This window comes from Elephantulus edwardii, unplaced genomic scaffold (assembly GCF_000299155.1).
Source record: "Elephantulus edwardii isolate Elephantulus edwardi_28Jun2011 unplaced genomic scaffold, EleEdw1.0 scaffold00047, whole genome shotgun sequence".
In the NCBI taxonomy this organism is placed as follows: domain Eukaryota; kingdom Metazoa; phylum Chordata; class Mammalia; order Macroscelidea; family Macroscelididae; genus Elephantulus; species Elephantulus edwardii.
Window position 1 is genome coordinate 5928144 of NW_006399797.1, and position 18182 is coordinate 5946325.

Below are 18182 nucleotides of genomic sequence, written 5' to 3' on the forward strand. Positions count from 1 at the left end.
CAACACTATAACTGAAAAAAAGGCATTGATTCTTCTTCTGCCACCTTAATTCATTGTCCCATTCTAAGATGCATAACAAGTAATTTTAAAAGGCCATGACTTGGTTAATCCTATTTAACTTTTCATACTTCATGACCTTAAACATATAATGTACCTGTCTGATGGTTAGTTTCCTCTTAACATAGGATAATAACTAGACCATTAAATATATTTTAATAACAATTTTTATTTTATTGTACCATTACTTAAGCTAGTTATCAGTACATCTAATATGATATCTTAATATTCAGGTTCTTTTTCATCTTCTGGACCGAGTTCGAGAGTCTTCTACCACTGCAGACAAAGAGAAGATTGAATCAGGAGGTGGAAATATTCTCATTCATCATTCAAGGGATACAGCAGAGAAGCAATGGGCTGAGACTTGGGTATTAACATTGGCTGGAGTTGCAAGAATCTTCAACACTAGAAGATATTTACTACAACCTTTAGGTATATAATATATACTTATGGGGGGCAGGAGGGCATTATATAAGTAACTCAAGGAGTAGTCGTGGTATGATGGTAAATTATTCAGCTGCTAATAGAAAGGTCAGCATTTCAAACTCAGTAGTTGGTCTGTGAGAGAAGGATGCAGCCATCTGCTTTCTGCTTTAGAGTACAGCCTTGGAAACTCTATGGGGAAGCTCTACCCTGTTCTGTAGGGTCACTATGAGTTGGAATTGAAACAGTGGCAGTGGGCTAATGCAAGTAAATCATGCTAATGACACTTTGGAAAATAGAGACTATTTTAAATTTCATATACAGTCGGTGGTGGTGGTGTGTGCCATTGAGTCAGATTGAATATTTCAGTGGGTTTTCAGAGGGCATAAATCACGTAGGAGATTTTCCATCCTCCTCCCGTGGAGCAGCTGGTGGATTAAAACCGCATGCCTTTGGGATTGAAGTGCAGCTTCTTACTAGTAGGCCACCAGAGCTGCCTGCATACAATGATACTATCCACGAACTTCTAACTTCAAGTATGCATTTTCATTCAGGAAATACTTAATGTGGACCTACCTACTGTGGCCTGGACTCTAGGGGCATGGTGATGAGTAAGCTTACTTGCCTTTGCTTTCATAGGCATTAAGTAAGAACCATAATTATATACATGAATGTTAAAAGGGAGACATGATGAATGCTCTGTGAAAGAATGTCACATCGTGAACATATTATGAGTTTTTGACCTAGTCCAGAGAGGTTTCCTTGGGAAAATGCTTCAGATGGGTAAAATGAAGTGGAGTGAGCATTGTTTCAGAGAGATACAGTGTAAAAGGAGTAGGAGAAGATTTGGACCATGTGCGGGATTGGAGAGCAGATAATGAGAAACCTAGTAGTAGTATGTTTGAATTTGTGGCATGTAGAGAATAAGGAAATACATGACTGCCAGTGAGGTTGTAGAGATGAGGAGAGACTAGATCAAGCAAATCATTGTAGGTCATGTTTAAAGGTTGGAACTTCATCCTAAGAGGAGTGCAAAACTACCGAAGGTTCTTAGTTCATGATACGTCATAATCAGATAATGCCTATCAGTATATCACTTGGGGTGATATGTGTAAATGGAGTAGAAGCAAGGAAAGAAGGCAGCATTCTGTGATCTATATCAAAAGAACGGCATGTATTGTTAAGAAATTGTTGCTCCTGTAGCTAGTTCTTCTCTACCAGGGATAACTTTGCCTCCCAGGGGCATTTAGGGAGCTCCAGCTGCCTAGTTGATAAGGAATTACCCTGCCAATATGAAATTCACATCTACCAGCTGCTTTTTGGGAGAAAGAGGGGAAGTTTCCTCCCCTGTGACTTACAGCCTCTGAAAAACTGCTAAAGGGTAAGCTGAGTCGGATCCAGCTCAACAGCAGTGAGACAGGGGGGACATTTGTTTGACAATGTCTGGAGATATTTTTGATTGTCACAACTGAGGGAGGCGCACTAATGGCATCTAGTGGGTGGAAGTTGGGGATGCTGTTAAACATCTAGGGTGTACTCACTAGCCTCAAAAACAAAGAATTATTCAATCCACATTATCAGTAGTGCTGAGATTAAGATGCCTTGAGTAGATTATAATAGTTTCCATTTTGGTAGTAGTGATGGCATTCATAGAGGTGAGTATAGATTCTTTTGTACATCATACAAAAGCCTGCTTATGTTGGACTTTTTAAAAACTTTCTTACAGTCTGTAATGAATTGCACTCTTAATCCAGATGAGGTTCGTATGTAAGCACTAGAGGATCACTATGATTCAGTTCCAGCTATCAGTGGCAATGAATGTATGTTAAAGCATAAGCACATTTACTGTCTTCATAAGCATTTGGCTATGATCTTATGTGTTTTTCTCTTTTTACTTTTATTCAGCACCTTATGATGTATATTTTCTTTAAATTGCCTGGTTTTTAATGTACAGTTTATATACCATAAAATACTCAAGTATTAATTATACAAATACCTAGTTTTGACAAAATCACTAATTGAGTGGTTTTTTTATTTTTTTAACTTTCTGTTATGATTTGGGTGAAAGTTTACAGAACAGATTAATGATTCCAGCTTTGCAAGAGGATGACTTGATAATTTGCTCCTGTAATGACTGTAGTGTTGTTGTGTGTTATTAATAAAAATTCTTTGACTATATGACAAAGTAAAACTAACTCTTGGGTTTTTGTTGACAGTAATTTTTATGAGAGCAAATTGCCTAGTTTGTGCCTTTTGCAGCTTTATGTAAATTAGACCATATTTTTTTTATAAACATAGAGAGTAGAGAAGGGCAGAGGTTGTTTAATTGGGCAGATACCGTTATTTGTACAGTCAGTGACTCATCCATTGCCATCAGGTAGGTTCCATCTTATCTCAGAGGGCGATCCATCTTTCTTCCTAGAACTGCTGGTATATTCAAACCACAGGAGACAGACAGCCTTTGGGTTATCAGTGGTATTCACTTTGGACTAGGCCACCAGAGCTCCCTTTAATTCACTTATTATTTATTATTTCATGCCAGATTTATTTCCAGCTTTCAATGAACGTAGTGTTTCCTGTGGACATTGAGTTTATCTCTTATTTGTTATCCTTCTCTGGGAAATGTCAGTTTCTTAGACTTTTGCATTATTTTAATGCAAGTTTGTGAATGGTACTCTGTGTGAGTAACAAAGCCATTGGGTTTGATTACTGTAGGAGCAAGAGCATTTTTGCCTGTGTTTCATGGAAATTAACTGCACCTGACTGTTTGAATTTTCATTGTAAATATATTTAATTGCTCTCAAGAATATGGCGAGAGATTGATAAATCCATGGAAACAACCACCTACTGTTAAATAACAATTCAGTCTGTGTCCTGATGATTGTAGATCAATAGATTCACAAGGATTTCTAGGTTGTTATTATTTTAATTAAAATTTTAGTACCTTGGTACCTAAGCATATTTTTTTGTAGTTCTATAAGAATTTAACCAGAAAAATAAAGCAGATAGTCTTTGTCTCATACTAAAAGAACATTTGATCATATTTATAGTAATTACATGGTATAGTAACTACATGGCCTTCGAGTCAGAATTAAGCCAAGGCTGACCTTCCTGTAGGTTTTTGGAGACTGAAATCACACAGGAAGAGATTTTCTGTCTTTCTCCCATGAAGCTGCTATTGGAGTCAAACCACCAGCGAGGCAACACAAGACCTTACAGAGTAGATCCTCAGAGCTCTCCTTATTTTTGGTAATACATTTCTTTTTCTTCCTAATATAGGAGATTTTTCCAGAGCATGGGACGTTCTTCTTGACCACATACAATCAGCAGCACTCAGCAAAAACAATGAAGTATCTTTGGCTGCTCTGAAAAGCTTCCAGGAAATTTTACAGATTGTATCCCCTGTCAGAGACTCAGAGAAGCCTGAGACACCACCTGCAGTTAATGTACCAGTGCCCGTCCTTATAGGATCCATATCTGGCCCTGGCCTGAGCAGGCCGTTCATGAGAACAGACTCCATTGGAGAAAGACTTGGGAGATATGGATGCTCCGAGCCACCCATAGTGAATGATGAGCTTGAAGATTTGAATCTCTGGTGGGCTGCCTGGAATACCTGGTACAAAATTGGGTCTGAAAGCACTAAGCCTCCTAGTACTTTTGATAAATTAACTTTCATCCCCAGCCAGCCTTTTCTTACAGCTTTAATTCAGATTTTTCCAGCTCTCTACCAGCACATAAAAACTGGTTTTAACATGGATGACTTGCAGAAGTTGGGAGTCATATTGCATAGTGCTGTTTCAGTCCCAATAAGTTCAGATGCCTCGCCTTTTATTCTTCCATCTTATACTGAAGCAGTTTTAACAAGTTTACAGGAAGCTGTACTTACAGCCTTAGATGTTCTCCAAAAGGTAATGGACTTTTATTTACTGTCTAAGCAATAGAATGAACCATTCTTGGAATTTTTTCCCCTTTGTTATGTGTGTTTTGAGGTAAATTCTGATTTATCATATTGTTGTATGTGTTTTGTGTTGTATGTGCTTGTATTTTGAGATAAATTAAGAATTGTCAAGATCCACTTACTCTAGAAGCTTGTGAATTCTGATAATATTTTTTAAAAGTACTTGAGGTCTCTTTTGAGACTATTTTTTTAAAAAACAAATTCTTATTGTCTCTCTCTATATATGTTGTACATAGGGTCGCTATGAGTCGCAAGTGACTCGACAGCACATAACAACAAAACATAGACGTGTGTGTGTGTGTGTGTGTGTGTGTGTGTAAATTCCTCAGAAAAGATACTATATTCTCATTTCTCCATCTTCTTCCTCTTTTTCAACACCTCTGATAAAAAGGACATTATTATATCTTATTAAAACGTCACCCAAATGTGCAGAAAGTCCTCCATTTATGTATTATTCTGTACTCACAAACTCCATGTGCCTACAGGCATCTACAGATAGAAGGTAGCCCCTGTTCTCCATCCTCACTTAACTTTCACCATCACTGGCTTTCCTGCTAATCCATTCAGAAATGGTTTGAGATTGAGGGGTAAACTCATCGTGCCTGTAGGCAAATGGTGCAGCTTTCTAGCCACTGACCCATTGGTTATCAGACTCTCATGACAGGAGCAGCTGCCCTTGAGAGTCTTTTTAAAACACTACCTGCTCCACAGGAGGATAGATACTCTCTTCTCTAGTGATTTACTGCCTCTGGAAACCCGCTGGATAATGAGCTGTTGGTTGGTTTCGATGTCACAGCACAAAATACCACCTGAATCCTAGGAGTATCTGGTAGATTTGAACTGCCAGAGAGACTCCACCTTTAGTTTAGCAACACAACTCCCTACAAACTATACTAGCAGTTCTCTTTCTGCCCCACCCCATTTCAGTTTTGGGGTTTTTTTGTGTTTTTTTTAAATTTTTTTTTTCCCCATTTCAGTTTTGAGACCTGTATCCTCATTTCTGTTCACCAGTATTTTTGGTCTGTTCATGCAGCTCTTCACACTAGGATATAGTATTTAGAATGACAACTTCAGCAAAAAATTAATGAGCCATGGGATGATGTAATTTTTTTTTCATATGTACTTAAACTTGGCTCTGAAATATATGATGATGATGTTATGGTCCTTCAAGTCAGAATCTGCCTATAGTTGACCCTTCAGTGGTTTTTCAGAGGCAGTTAATCACCTGGAAAGACATTGCCCTTCTTTCTCCAATGGAGCAGCTGCTGGATTTGACCTCCAGCCTTTGGGTTGGCAATACAACTCATATAACAGAAGGGAGCTCTGATAGCCTAGTAATAAGAAGTAGAGGTGTACAGCAACATAAAAAAGAGATATGAATAAATTTGTTAAATAATTTTCCACATATTTTTAAAATCTGTATTTTTAGCTATAAAAGACTTGAAAGATATGCTAGTTCAGAACAATGTAGTTAATGATGAACTTGAAGATTTGGCTGCACAGAAACTGGGAAAACTATTTAGTAAAACTAACAGACAAACCTAAAAACCATAGAGCAAATGCAGTTTAAGCAGACAACCAGATCAAAATCAAAGCATTTGTAGTAAAACATCAGCACAGTTTCACATCTACCAAAATGCTAAATAGAAATAAGCCAACTGAAGAATCGGCCATTTCCACAAGTTAGCAATGACAGGTTAATAAAATGAGAGTAGATCTTGTTTCTGATCACATATATATGGCTGTTTGGGTAAAGCATATCATGCTTCCTAATTAATTAACTGCATTAATACTTAACAGGAATGATTACACTTTTGCAGTTAGATTGATGATATTTCCACTGTACTCTGTGTAAGAGAGTCTGTCATTTTATTAGAGTATGTCTCACTGTCTCTCCGATCTTGGGCATTTCATTTTGCCCCTTTGATACTCAATATCCCTGTGAAGATGGCACAGGATAGGACAGGGTTCAGATCCGTTGTTCACAGGATTGCTGAGTCGACTTGATGGCACCTAACAACAACTAACAGAACAGGCTAATATTTTATGTTAGTGTTAACATAGTGTTGTTAACTTACGCATTTGAAAGACCAGTACTTATGAGTTCTTTTATACAAATAGCAAGAGTCGTGGTAAATATGGATAAAAATATTTCATAGCTCCCTGTTTCTTTCCGTTTAAAACCCAAGTTCCTTAACTTGGATTGCAGAGCTCTGTAGGTACCACTTTTTACTAGATGCTGTTCTTCTGTTTATGTCACCGGATGGGCAGTCCCCTTTCCTGTGATTTACATCCTCTGTAAACTCACAGATGGTCAGCTAGTTCTGATTTGACAGTAATGCATTAAAGTCTTTTCGTTTTATTCCTCTCCTTTATCTTTCTAAAGCCTGAGTCAGAAAATTGTCAAAGCTCATTTTCTCCTTAAAACTTTCTCAGTCCCAATGATTTTGAACTCAATAACCCTCGAAATGGTCCCAAAGTATTATTTTTATTTGTGTTATTTTGGAGAATGGTGTTTAATTTTTTTTTTTCCCTTAGCTCTTTACTGTGAATTCTTTGAGGACAGAATTTTCCCCAGTCCTATCTCATTCTTTCTCAGGATATATGATAGGTGTTCTTTAAGTGATGAAAAGTATATAAGCAAGTGTTAGAAAACTTTTTACAAAAGCAAATTTATTTTTTTTGTCTTGGGACTTTAAATTCAAACTAATAAGTTAATCAGGCACAACACTTTATTGATTTAAATCAGTTTTCCTTCTTAAAGGAAAAATATTTTATGTTTATCTTACTCATCTTCAAGATGAATAAGAGAGACTTTTATGTTATTCATCTCTGATACCCTTACATTATTTAAGACTTCATATTCAGTGTTCTCTAATCTCTAATCCCCAAATAAATTTAGATTTGTGTATTTATTGATATTTTCCTTTTTTGCCAAGATACCGTGGCATACCTGGACACCATTAGTACCTAAACTCCGTGGCCCAGAGATTGTTTTTTGTCTTCTTTAGTGTTAAACTTCTGAAGGTGGCCAGATACCCTCTCTGCCTCTATTGCCAACACTACTGAGATACATACTCCAGATGCCACTATCACATTGTGTGAAATGGTGCCTTCTGGGTTGTACAGTGAAGTCCTGCCTTCTATTTAATATAAGAATTTTTTTAAATTATGTTCAATATATATACACACACATAAACACCAAATCATATCATAGAGGATATAATTTTAAATATATCTATACTCCAGCTCTCTCAGTTGTAGAACGAGAATAATTACAACTTTTTGCCCAGGGATTATAGTTGTAAGGCACTAAGTGCCAGGCACGAATACACATGCAATAGATATTTCGCTTTTATTATCTTTAACATCATCCTCTAAGAATAAATTATTAGGTTCATACTCTAAATTTTTCCTATATACTGACTTAAAGACCAACATTAATTTCTTCATAGAGTTGTAAAGAAAATGTGGGCTGTGTACTATGCATTTTAAACTCTTAGAATTATTTTATAAATCACTGCTAGTAATATTATTAATACAGTTTTTAAAATAAACTTTACAAGTTAAATTATTTATGTTGTTGTATACTTTAGAGTCAGGACTGACATATACCTGACCCTCTAGTAGGTTTTGAGAGGCATTTAATTGCATGGGAAGAAATGATCCATCCTTCTTTCTCAGAGCAGCTGGTGGCCTCGAACCGCATGCCTCCTGGATTGTAGCACAGCTTGCTCCAGAGCTCCCTCTTGTACAATACATAAAAATTGTATATAGCCAAAATTATTCAGTGTGAAACTATTTTCAGATAATTCGATGCCTTGTTTTCTAAGCATTTTTCCTTTAAAAAAACCTATTTGATGAGAAAAGAGTCTGCTTAAGGTCACCAGCCTCCTTTTCACAGTTTTTCACAGTAATTATTAATTATTACTTGTTTACTTCAACAGTAAAACCCAGCAAATGAGTAATTAAAAGAAAAGAAACTATTAGAAGCACTCACTAAAGAGAATTTTTTAAGGCTTTATAAAATTTACCATTCAATGTCTCTACTCACTATATCTGAGAAAAGTAACCAAATGTTACTATTTTTGACCTTAGAAATCTTTAATCTTAGAGGTGATCTTAGGAAAAGCCAATATGATTGAATTGATTCTGGCTCACAAGAGCTTTAAATCAGATTTTTGAAGCTTTAAATCTTTACAAAAAGAAACTGACTGGCATTCTTTTTTTTTTCTCTCTCTCTTTTTTAAAGCAATTGGTAGATGGGAACGCATGAACTCTCAGTGAATAGTGCAAGACAGTTTTTTTTCTTTTCAATAAATTAGTGTATCCAGCTTTATATGAAAATCTAGATTTTTGAGGGGCCACCAAACCCATGAAAATTCAAAGTCACTGCCAACCAGTGGAACAGTAGTGTTGTGTGTGTTGTTTTTTTTTTAACATCAAAGTTATTTAGATGTTTTGCTTGTTGCTGAGATCTACTTATGTCACAGCAGTTTTATCTAAAACTTCAATTCTGGCTAAGTGACTATATCTTCTTTAAGGAAAAATGAAATTTAACTATTATGTATTAACTTTAAAAGCCACAGATGGTATAAAAACATAAATGTTGTACATATACTTAAAAAGAAACTGCTTAACATTTTAACGTGCTTTGAATTTTGTTTGGTATTTTGAAGGTACCCAAATGATTTCTTGTAAAATGATCATATGTTTTTACAAAATATAACTAAATTTTAGATACTGTATAAATCCTTAAATGTTATTCTCACAAAGCACAAAGAGGGGAAGAAGAGGAGAAATATACATTTATGGCTAGGAAAAAATGAAAAACAGTTGAAATTTAAGTGCTTTTAACATGTATGAAATAACTCTGACATATCCTGTAATGTCAAGATGCCCATTTTTTCCTTTGTTTTGATAAAAGTATTTAAACTTATAAATGTGTCCGTTTTTAGAAATTAAAAATTTTTGGAAACTATTTATATTTAAAATATTTTCATTTTGTTTTAAACCTCTTTATGTATGTATACTGAACAAGAATGTACTGACTGTTGAAATATTGAGATAGACAACAGATTTTCAACCATCTTATACTCTTCTGACCTATTCGTTTAAGTCAGTGAAACAATTGTGATGTTTAAATCAGATGTCATTTCAAACAACTAATATGCCTTAGAAAGAACTATGGTAACCTAGTGGATAAGGAGTTGCACTGCCAACCTAAAGTCACATAATTTAAATCCACCAGTTACTCCATGGGAGAAAGATGGAAAGTCTTCTCTTGTATAATTTACAGCCTCTGAAAACCCAGTTTTGAGTCTGTTCTAACTCTATGGCACATAACAGCAGCAACAACAATAATGATTATATTAATGAACAGTCAGATTTTAGAACCTTGAGACTCCCTAAGGCTTCTCTTAAATTAAGTGCCTACACTCTACCACTCTGTTAAGTGAGACATTGTCTTTTTCTTTTAAAAAGTGTGTTGTAGCTGTTGAACACATTTCAGCTTGCATTTTATCTGATAGTAATTTAAATGTGTGTGGTGGTAAATTAGGATCATTTTTAATGCATTTTAGTTAAGCAAAATGCATAGAAAAGAACTGATGTCATAGAACAGAGTATGTATTCTGATGTTCATGTTTTTCTTCTACAGGCCATCTGTGTAGGACCAGAAAACATGCAGATAATGTATCCAGCTATCTTTGACCAGTTATTGGCATTTGTAGAATTTTCCTGTAAACCTCCACAGTATGGACAACTGGAAACAAAGCACATTGCAAATGCAAAGTACAATCAGGTAATTTACTATAAATTCTGTTTACCCATTGCTTATATGTAAAACCTGTTCCACTTAAAATGAACTTTATTATAAATTGATACTTTTCATTTAAAAATAAACTTTCATATGTATGTTAACATGTAAGCCTAATAGATAGAAATAGTATTTGGGACGCTGTTTCTGTGTTCCTCTTCTCAATGTTGATGACTTTTCTTTTTTAAGCTGTTCTCCAGAAAGTTGGACTTTTATGTTACTCTGCGACAGACCTTTTTTGAAAAATATAGGTTCCTTTGTGCCTCTTTCTTGGTTATCCCATCCCTTTATAAAATGGCTTCTAAATCTTCCTGCCTAATCTAACCTACAGTAGATTCCTGTAGTGGAAGATGAAGCAAATTTTATATGCTAAACAATAAGTTGTCTATTTACTGGTGTGATATTTAGTTGGATTTTACATAAGAAATTTTAACAGCCATAGTTGGCAAATTTTTATTTTGTTTTGACTTAAAGAAAAGGTGTATTTCTGAATGCATGCACATGCTTATTTTTCTCACTCAACATAAACATTTTAATTTTACAAGGTCCAAAAGCTAGTTTTAATATGTATTAACCTTTCTCATTCTATTTGTCCTGCAACACAATGGATTCACAATAGATCCAACTATTTGCACCGGTGAGTTAAATTTCCTAAAATTGTCCTAACTTATTGGCAAAAAAAAAAAATACATCTATGCTCTCTTTGCTTATTTGAATAGTTTTAGTATTTGCCTGGCTCAAAATTACTTTTATAAAATACTTCTCTCTTTGAAAACTTTGCATGTAATACAATGTCATGTAAAACAAAGGCCTGAATTCTGAGACAAAGAAATTTTGTTGGAAAAAAATTATAATGTGATTAATGCCCTGCTCCCCCCTCCTTTTTTAATTCCATGTGAAAATATTGCTTTCTAGGCGGAGTGGGTAGCCTTGAATTATGTACCATTTGCTGAAAGGTCTTTAGAAGTAGTTGTGGATTTATACCAAAAGACAGCCTGTCACAAAGCCGTGGTGAGTGAGAAAGTGCTCCAGAATATTATTAAGGTATCATTTTCTTTCTTTTCCTTCACTTGTTGATGCCATGAAATTACTCTGTAGTTAATATTGTATCATTACATTTTAATAAATGGAAAATATATGTGTCTTTTCTGCAGTATTTATGAGTGTACTCATGAAATTTATCCTCAAGCATGAGAAATTTTCTTAAAAATAAATAAATAAATAAATTTTAAAAGATTTTCAAATAAGTATACATTTGTTAGAGTTGAATTTTATTTAAAACAATATTGAGAGTTTATTTCCTAGGACAGTACTTCTAGAACTTTGATGAAATTTCAGGGAGAAATTCACAGTGCATCCATCAGTTTAACCACTATGCATATTGTCTTTATAAGCCTTTGCCCTCAAATTGTTATCTCTTTTTAATTCTGTTCCACACTTTCATGGCTTGCTTTATGTTTTTGCCTTTATTTTGAAGGATAAACCTAAACTTACCTCTTTCTCTAGTATATAGTTGTATAAATACTACTTTATAGGTCACTATGAAGATTTTTTTCCCTGAAAAGCAAATCTCTCTTCATCTCTATAATTCTCTTTGCACTTTTATTTACCGTTTATTCTTTCATTTTCCTTTTTTCATCACACACTTTAGTCTGCAAAGATGACCAAGTCTTTTAAAAAAAACTTTTTAATTCTTGAGAAGAAGAAAACATAATAAAACTCGAAATAAAAACGAAACTAAACACCCCCTGCTATCAAGTCAGCTCTGACTCTTACTGACCCATCAGCGAGTTTCCAGTGTTGTAAAACCTTAAGAGAGGAGACTGCTTATCTTTTGCCAGTGGATTGGCTGATGATTTTAGACTTCCAGCCTTTTCATCAGCAGTATGGTATTTATATGCTGTACTACCAGGACTCATTCAGCTCTACTGCTTAAATAAATTGCCTTTCTTTTCCAAGCTCTCCTTAATTTTGAAAGCTCTTTAAACAGCTGTGATCTGCACTAGCCACCACTCCCTCTTAACTTGCTTCAAACTGCCTCACTTCTAGTATTGCCCTACAAAATTATAGGAGATACAATCTCCAAATCCTAAGGCCTTTTCTCATTCTTTGTCCCGGAACCTGATTCTGTCCTTACCTCCACTGCCAAAAGCCTTCCTTTCTTTCATTTAGTGACATATTTTTTCATCATCTCTATTACTAGGTAATTAAGTTGTTGTTGTTGTTGTTGTTGTTGTTGTTGTGTACCATCTAATTGGAACTGACTCATAGCTGACCTTCCAGAGGCAGTACATCACATGGGAGGAGACTGCCCATCTTTCTTCTGCAGAGCAGCTGGTGACTTCAAACCGTGTGTCTTTGAGTTGAGAGCACAATTTCTTACCACTAGGCCACCAGAGGTCCCCTACATGGCTAAATGGTAGAGATTAAAAGTAGACTGATAGAGTTCTTATCGTTTAATTTTTTTTTTAAGTTTTATTATTTTTTGTATGTGTACCATCAAATCAGATCTGACTGGTACAGGAGGAGATTGCCCCTCCTTATCCAGCAGAGCATCTGGTGGAGAGTTCTTACCTTTAATAAATCAGTTTATGGAGCATACAAAGGCAAACAAGTAATAGCAATACAGTGCATTAAGTTCTAGGTAAAGACAGAGAATAGAGTCAACTTTGCAACTGGATAGCTTACAGTAATGCACTTCTATCAATACTTCTCCTTGATTTGGGGCAACTAGATCTTTGGGAGTATTTCTAACCTGTAAAATACTGTCAAGTCCATGCCAATTAGTAGTGATCTTTCATGAGATTTCTTATGTGTCTGAACAAGAGAAGACCTGCAAAGCAGCTTATTAGGTTGGAACTGCTGACCCTTTGATTAGAAGGTTAAATGTATTGAACTCTAGCATTTTAACACAAGAGTATGTGATGGTCTACTTAATTAGAAACGTTTACAGCTGCAAAGAATGCATTCGGATTGATTGATCCAGTGATTTTACAGGATCACCAAACTTCAAATTTCTTTCTCTCTGTTCTGATTTCTGAGAGTTGAATATATCCTATCCTCATAATTGTAGTTCAATAGCATATATGTATATGGAGAGAGAGAGAAGGAGAAGATGTGATTATATATTTCGATATGTCCTAAAATTAACCAACTTTGGTCCTTTGCACATTCTTGAACTAAAAATTATTCCCGGGGAAATAAAGTAGATTGATTTTAAAAACTAATTATCACCTTACTCTAATTCTTGAACTTAGGTGAAGTCAGCTTTCTCCTGAAGCAGTGTGAGGGTAGAAGAGTGTGGGAAAAGAGATAAGTTGATTCTGAGTAGGCGTGTTATCTGTTAATGGAAGTTCCATGTTGTTGTTGTTGTTGTGTGCCATTGAGTCACTTGCGACTCATAGTGACCCTGTGTACAACAGCCCTAAACTCTGCTCTGTCCTGTGCCAATCACACTGTCTCTGACACTCCCATCCCCATTATCCCAGTTCCTGAATCAATCCACCTCATAGAGGGCCTTCACCTCCTGCGCTGTCCCTCCACCCTCCCAAGCAAGGTGTCCTATGGGAAGCTCCATATCATTCTTCTAATCTGTAATGGTTCATCCATTCACCCTGAGAATACTCAGTAATAGAGTTAGTATGAACGATGGTGAGATTAGGTTTTATACCCACTCCATAACTGTGAAATATGGAGTTTATCTCTTATACTCTTTCTCAGACTAGAATTTTTGTATAAAAGAAGAATTTTTGTATCAAAAGAATTCTGAAATGATGCAGAAGTTATTTAGTAATCGTGCTCTGAGATAATTCACTGTGATAATTTGCTCAGTCTAGTCTTCTATTTGCCAGGTAGAATTAATATGGCTAGAGAAGTATTCTGAATCACCAGAGTACTTGTAATAATTGACAGCAGTCTGCTCTAAAAGTTGATTAATTTTTTTAAAAGTCTGAACATCGATGCTCTGCCGGGGAAGGAGGGACAATCTCCTCCTGTACACAGACGGTACACAGACACAAAAAATAATAAAATAAAAATTTGAAAAAAAAAAAAGTCTGAACATCTTGGTCTCTGTATGTAGCTTATGTATTACTATACCTTCACTAACTCATTGCTTTTTGAATTGGAATCAGTTCATGGCTGATCCTCCAGCAGGTTTTCCAAGGCTCTAAACCCCAAGAGAGAAAATTTGAGCTCCCTCGATGGTTAAAATCAAATAAGCAATCTTCTTGAATTATCACCTTTACAGAAGTATTTGGAAAAGGAAAGTTAATTTATGAAATATTAAAATTAACACATTATGTATTCTACAGAGAATACAAAATTCCAATAGTTTTAGAGGTAAAGCATACAACTTCAAAATAATGTTCCTAGGATCACTATGAGTCACAAGCGACTCTATATAACAACAGACATTAAGTAAGAAACCCTCGTGGTGCAGAGGGTAAGCGCTTGACTGCTAATTGAAAGGCCAGATGTTGGAAACCACTGGCCTCTCAACTGAAGAAAAGACCCAGTGCTCTCCTCCACGAAAGATTTCCACTGAGGGAACCCTGGGCTGTAATCCAGGGCTGTTCTCTTTTGTCGTCTTGGGTTACTTTATACTCATCAGCAAACAACAACATAAAAGTAAATGGCAAATTATAACCAGTATCGATCTCCAGAATGGGAGAACCACAGCAGGCAAATTCTTGTCTGCTAGGAGAACTATTTTAGAATGTTCCAGAGAGCTGTAAAATAGCAAATCTCCTGCTCTTTTAACTTTTCTAATAATATTCCTATTTCTTTGTGATGTAAAAATTAAAAGTATTGTTTATAAGATGATAAGATTTAAAAGTCTGTCTCTCTAGGCAGTAAGATTTGAGGACCTTGTCTGAGAATTGGCCTTTCTAGAAAGTAATCTTTTTTTAAAAAAAGGGGGGGGAAAGTCATTTTTAAAACTAAATGCCTTTGCTATAATTTTTTTCTCTCTCTCTCCTGTAATTTTGGGACTTTTAAAACAATTAAAAGTGTGTGTATTTTAATTGCATACTTACCTTAAACTGACTTTTGTTTTCACAGACTCTTAGGGTTCCTCTCAGTTTGAAGTATTCCTGTCCTTCTGAAAGCACATGGAAACTAGCAGTAACTTCTCTCCTCAGAGTTCTTTCTATTGGGCTACCTGTTGCCCGGCAGCATGCCTCTTCAGGAAAATTTGACAGTATGTGGCCAGAACTAGCCAACACTTTTGAAGATTTTCTTTTCACTAAAAGGTCAGCTTATTCATTTTTAAAATTAAGGCAGTCTTTCAAGAAATGTCATGTACTGCAGTGCTCTAAAAATGTGTATATTATTATTTATTACAAAGTAATTGATTATTAAGATTGTTAGGTTGTATACAAAACAGATGTAGATTGGGGCATTTTTCCATTGAGATATATTATGGAGGTTTTTTGCACTTTAGAATATTTTTGGTTGCAAACAAGAAATCTTAACATGTAAGACTATATGAATACTTCATAAATAAGGAACCATAATTTTAACTTAGTAAAGATAGTAAGATATCTTTTTTTTTTATAAATCTGATACCCATTTGACTTATAGGAGGAAAACAATTTCAGGAAAATCACTGTATGTCTAGAATAAATATGATCAATGAAGATAATAGTCAGCCCTTTAAGATGTTTTAAATTTGTTTTTTAAAACAATGGAATTTTCATTTCATCATACCCAAAGATGAGTTTTTATGACATATGAATTACACCTTGGTAAATTTAAAAAATATATATATATACAGAGATAACTGGGGGGAACCCTATAAATGCTTTATCAGTTTAGAACTGGTTTTATCTCAAATAAAGATACATGTGAAAAATTTTTAAAATATCACTAAGGAGTCTGGTGACCTAAGTACTCCTTCAATTTAGAGAATTTAAGGATCTTTTGTGACCCATTGTACCTTTCTCATATATAAGTAAACTAATAAATGAAAAGTAAACTTAATCATCAGCATTGTTTAACCAGAGTTTTCTTTATATACTCTGAAGATCTAACGGGGATTTTTAAAAAGCCAAGAGCTCTGCTTTGACATTGGTTTTAACTCCTAGCAGTCCTCTGTCAGTCTTCCAGAGCTGTAGATTTTTACAGGAGCAGACGACTCATTCTTCTCATGCAAAGTGGCTGGAATTCAAACCACTAACCTTTTGATTAGCAGTGGAATACATAATGAACTTCGCCACCAGAGGATAATAGCTATAAGTTAAAGTAATCGATGAGCTTGCATTCTGAGATCTGTATGTATATTTTCATAGTGTACAATCAGAAAGTTTCCTGATCAGTCAGCCAAAAGATTAAGTAGATTAGAACCTTTCTGTTTGCAGTTTTGGCTTTTTTTTTGTGATCAGGACATTCCTAGCCTTGTTACTGTGAGTGCTACCAAGTCAATTCCAAATCAGAAGGACCTGGTGACAAAGTTAGTACTGCTCTGTAGGATTTTCTTAGCTATAATCAACATGTAAACAGATCACCAAGGGGTTTTTTTCCCTTGGAGACACAGAATGGGTTCAAATTCCTGTCCTTTAAGTTACAGCAGCCATGCACATAACCATTGCATCACTAAGGTTCCCATCTTAAATTTTATGTTACTGTCTTTCATCATCACAAGTTAATTAGCAATCCAGTAAATATTTCTCTTAACTGTTCCCAGTAACAATATTATTATTATAGTTTCCTAATTATTTTTATTAGCTGTCAACTCCTCTTGAATTTCCACCAGCATCATCACAAATATTTTAGTATCACTAAACATATTTATTGTTTGTAGATTAAAATTTAAATACAACTTTTGAGTGTATATAGATCCATGAATGTACTTTAATGGTAAGAGTTGTGAAATTCCTATGATTGGTTCAGATTTGAATACATGTCTTTAAATTTTTTCTTCTGCTGCCAGATTACAGAGTTACCCTAAAACTTGAACACCATTGTGTAAATTCCATGATACAGGAACTGAGTCCATATTGTTTACAGCTGAATCTTGAACACCAACCATGTAGTTGATGATACAGAGTTATTGATATTCAGTAGATATTTGTTGAATGAAAACCAGCCAGACCAAGTTCTAGTGTCTACATGTTGTATGCTTTTCTATATGTGTATGTATTTTAATATTGTAAGTGGATAAAATAAGCAATACACAATAGAGTAAAATTAGAAAGAGTAAGGTAGGAGGATTAATGGAAATAAGAATCACAAGGAAGAAATGGGAAGAGTGTATATAAGTGTTGTAATTTAATAATATATAACAAAATGTGTATGAATAGTTAAATGTAAGATCAATTTGCTTTGTAAACTTTCATTCAAATCACAGTTGAAAACAAAGACCTCTCAACCTAAATGTGGCTAATTTTACGTTTAGAACATAGTAACAGAACTATTTGGGCTTACCGCTCAATTAAGCTTAGGTTCACATTGTGACCTTGCTATTTAATGCCATTGTTTTCAAGCATAGTATTAGCCATAATAAGCTTTCCTTTCCTTTTCAGTCAATTACAAGCTAATACTTACTCCACCACTTATAGCAACTCTTTGAACAAAAGGCCTGAAGCCCCTTTACAACTATTGACATTTATCAAAGTCCGTAGAGTTTCTGGAAGCATGTTATTTAGAAAGTGGATGCCACTCCTGCTGTGAAAGTACCTGAGATAATATAAAAACCACATTTAATTTAATAACTAACTCTAATTTTCCCTGTAATTATTGCCATTATCATCCTATTCTCAGCATTTTAAAATTCATTAATACCCTATTTTATAAGTATGATAGTATTTTACTGCTCATTCTTATAAAACAGCTATCACCAACTTAAACTTAGCTTATTCCTGGCGAGTCGGAAGCAGCTCTTAGCTGACCTTTTCGGTGGGTTTTCGGCAGCTATGAGCCACACAG

The 18182-nt window shown here is 35.0% G+C and overlaps 1 protein-coding gene and 1 pseudogene across 4 annotated transcripts in view; one reads left to right on the top strand and one right to left on the bottom strand.

Annotated features, from left to right (window-relative positions):
* MON2 (MON2 homolog (S. cerevisiae)) overlaps window positions 1–18182 on the top strand; it is a 189823-nt gene that overhangs the window by 139092 nt on the left and 32549 nt on the right. For 2 of the 4 annotated variants that reach the window (XM_006886041.1, XM_006886040.1), the window contains 6 exons: window positions 291–489; window positions 3760–4388; window positions 10098–10241; window positions 10876–10893; window positions 11172–11300; window positions 15318–15508. In XM_006886041.1, the coding sequence (XP_006886103.1) occupies window positions 291–489; window positions 3760–4388; window positions 10098–10241; window positions 10876–10893; window positions 11172–11300; window positions 15318–15508 (1310 nt within the window). The remainder of the gene's footprint in view (window positions 1–290; window positions 490–3759; window positions 4389–10097; window positions 10242–10875; window positions 10894–11171; window positions 11301–15317; window positions 15509–18182) is intronic. The other 2 variants (XM_006886042.1, XM_006886043.1) reach the window with 1 other exon arrangement.
* LOC102851515 lies at window positions 4776–5035 on the bottom strand (annotated as a pseudogene).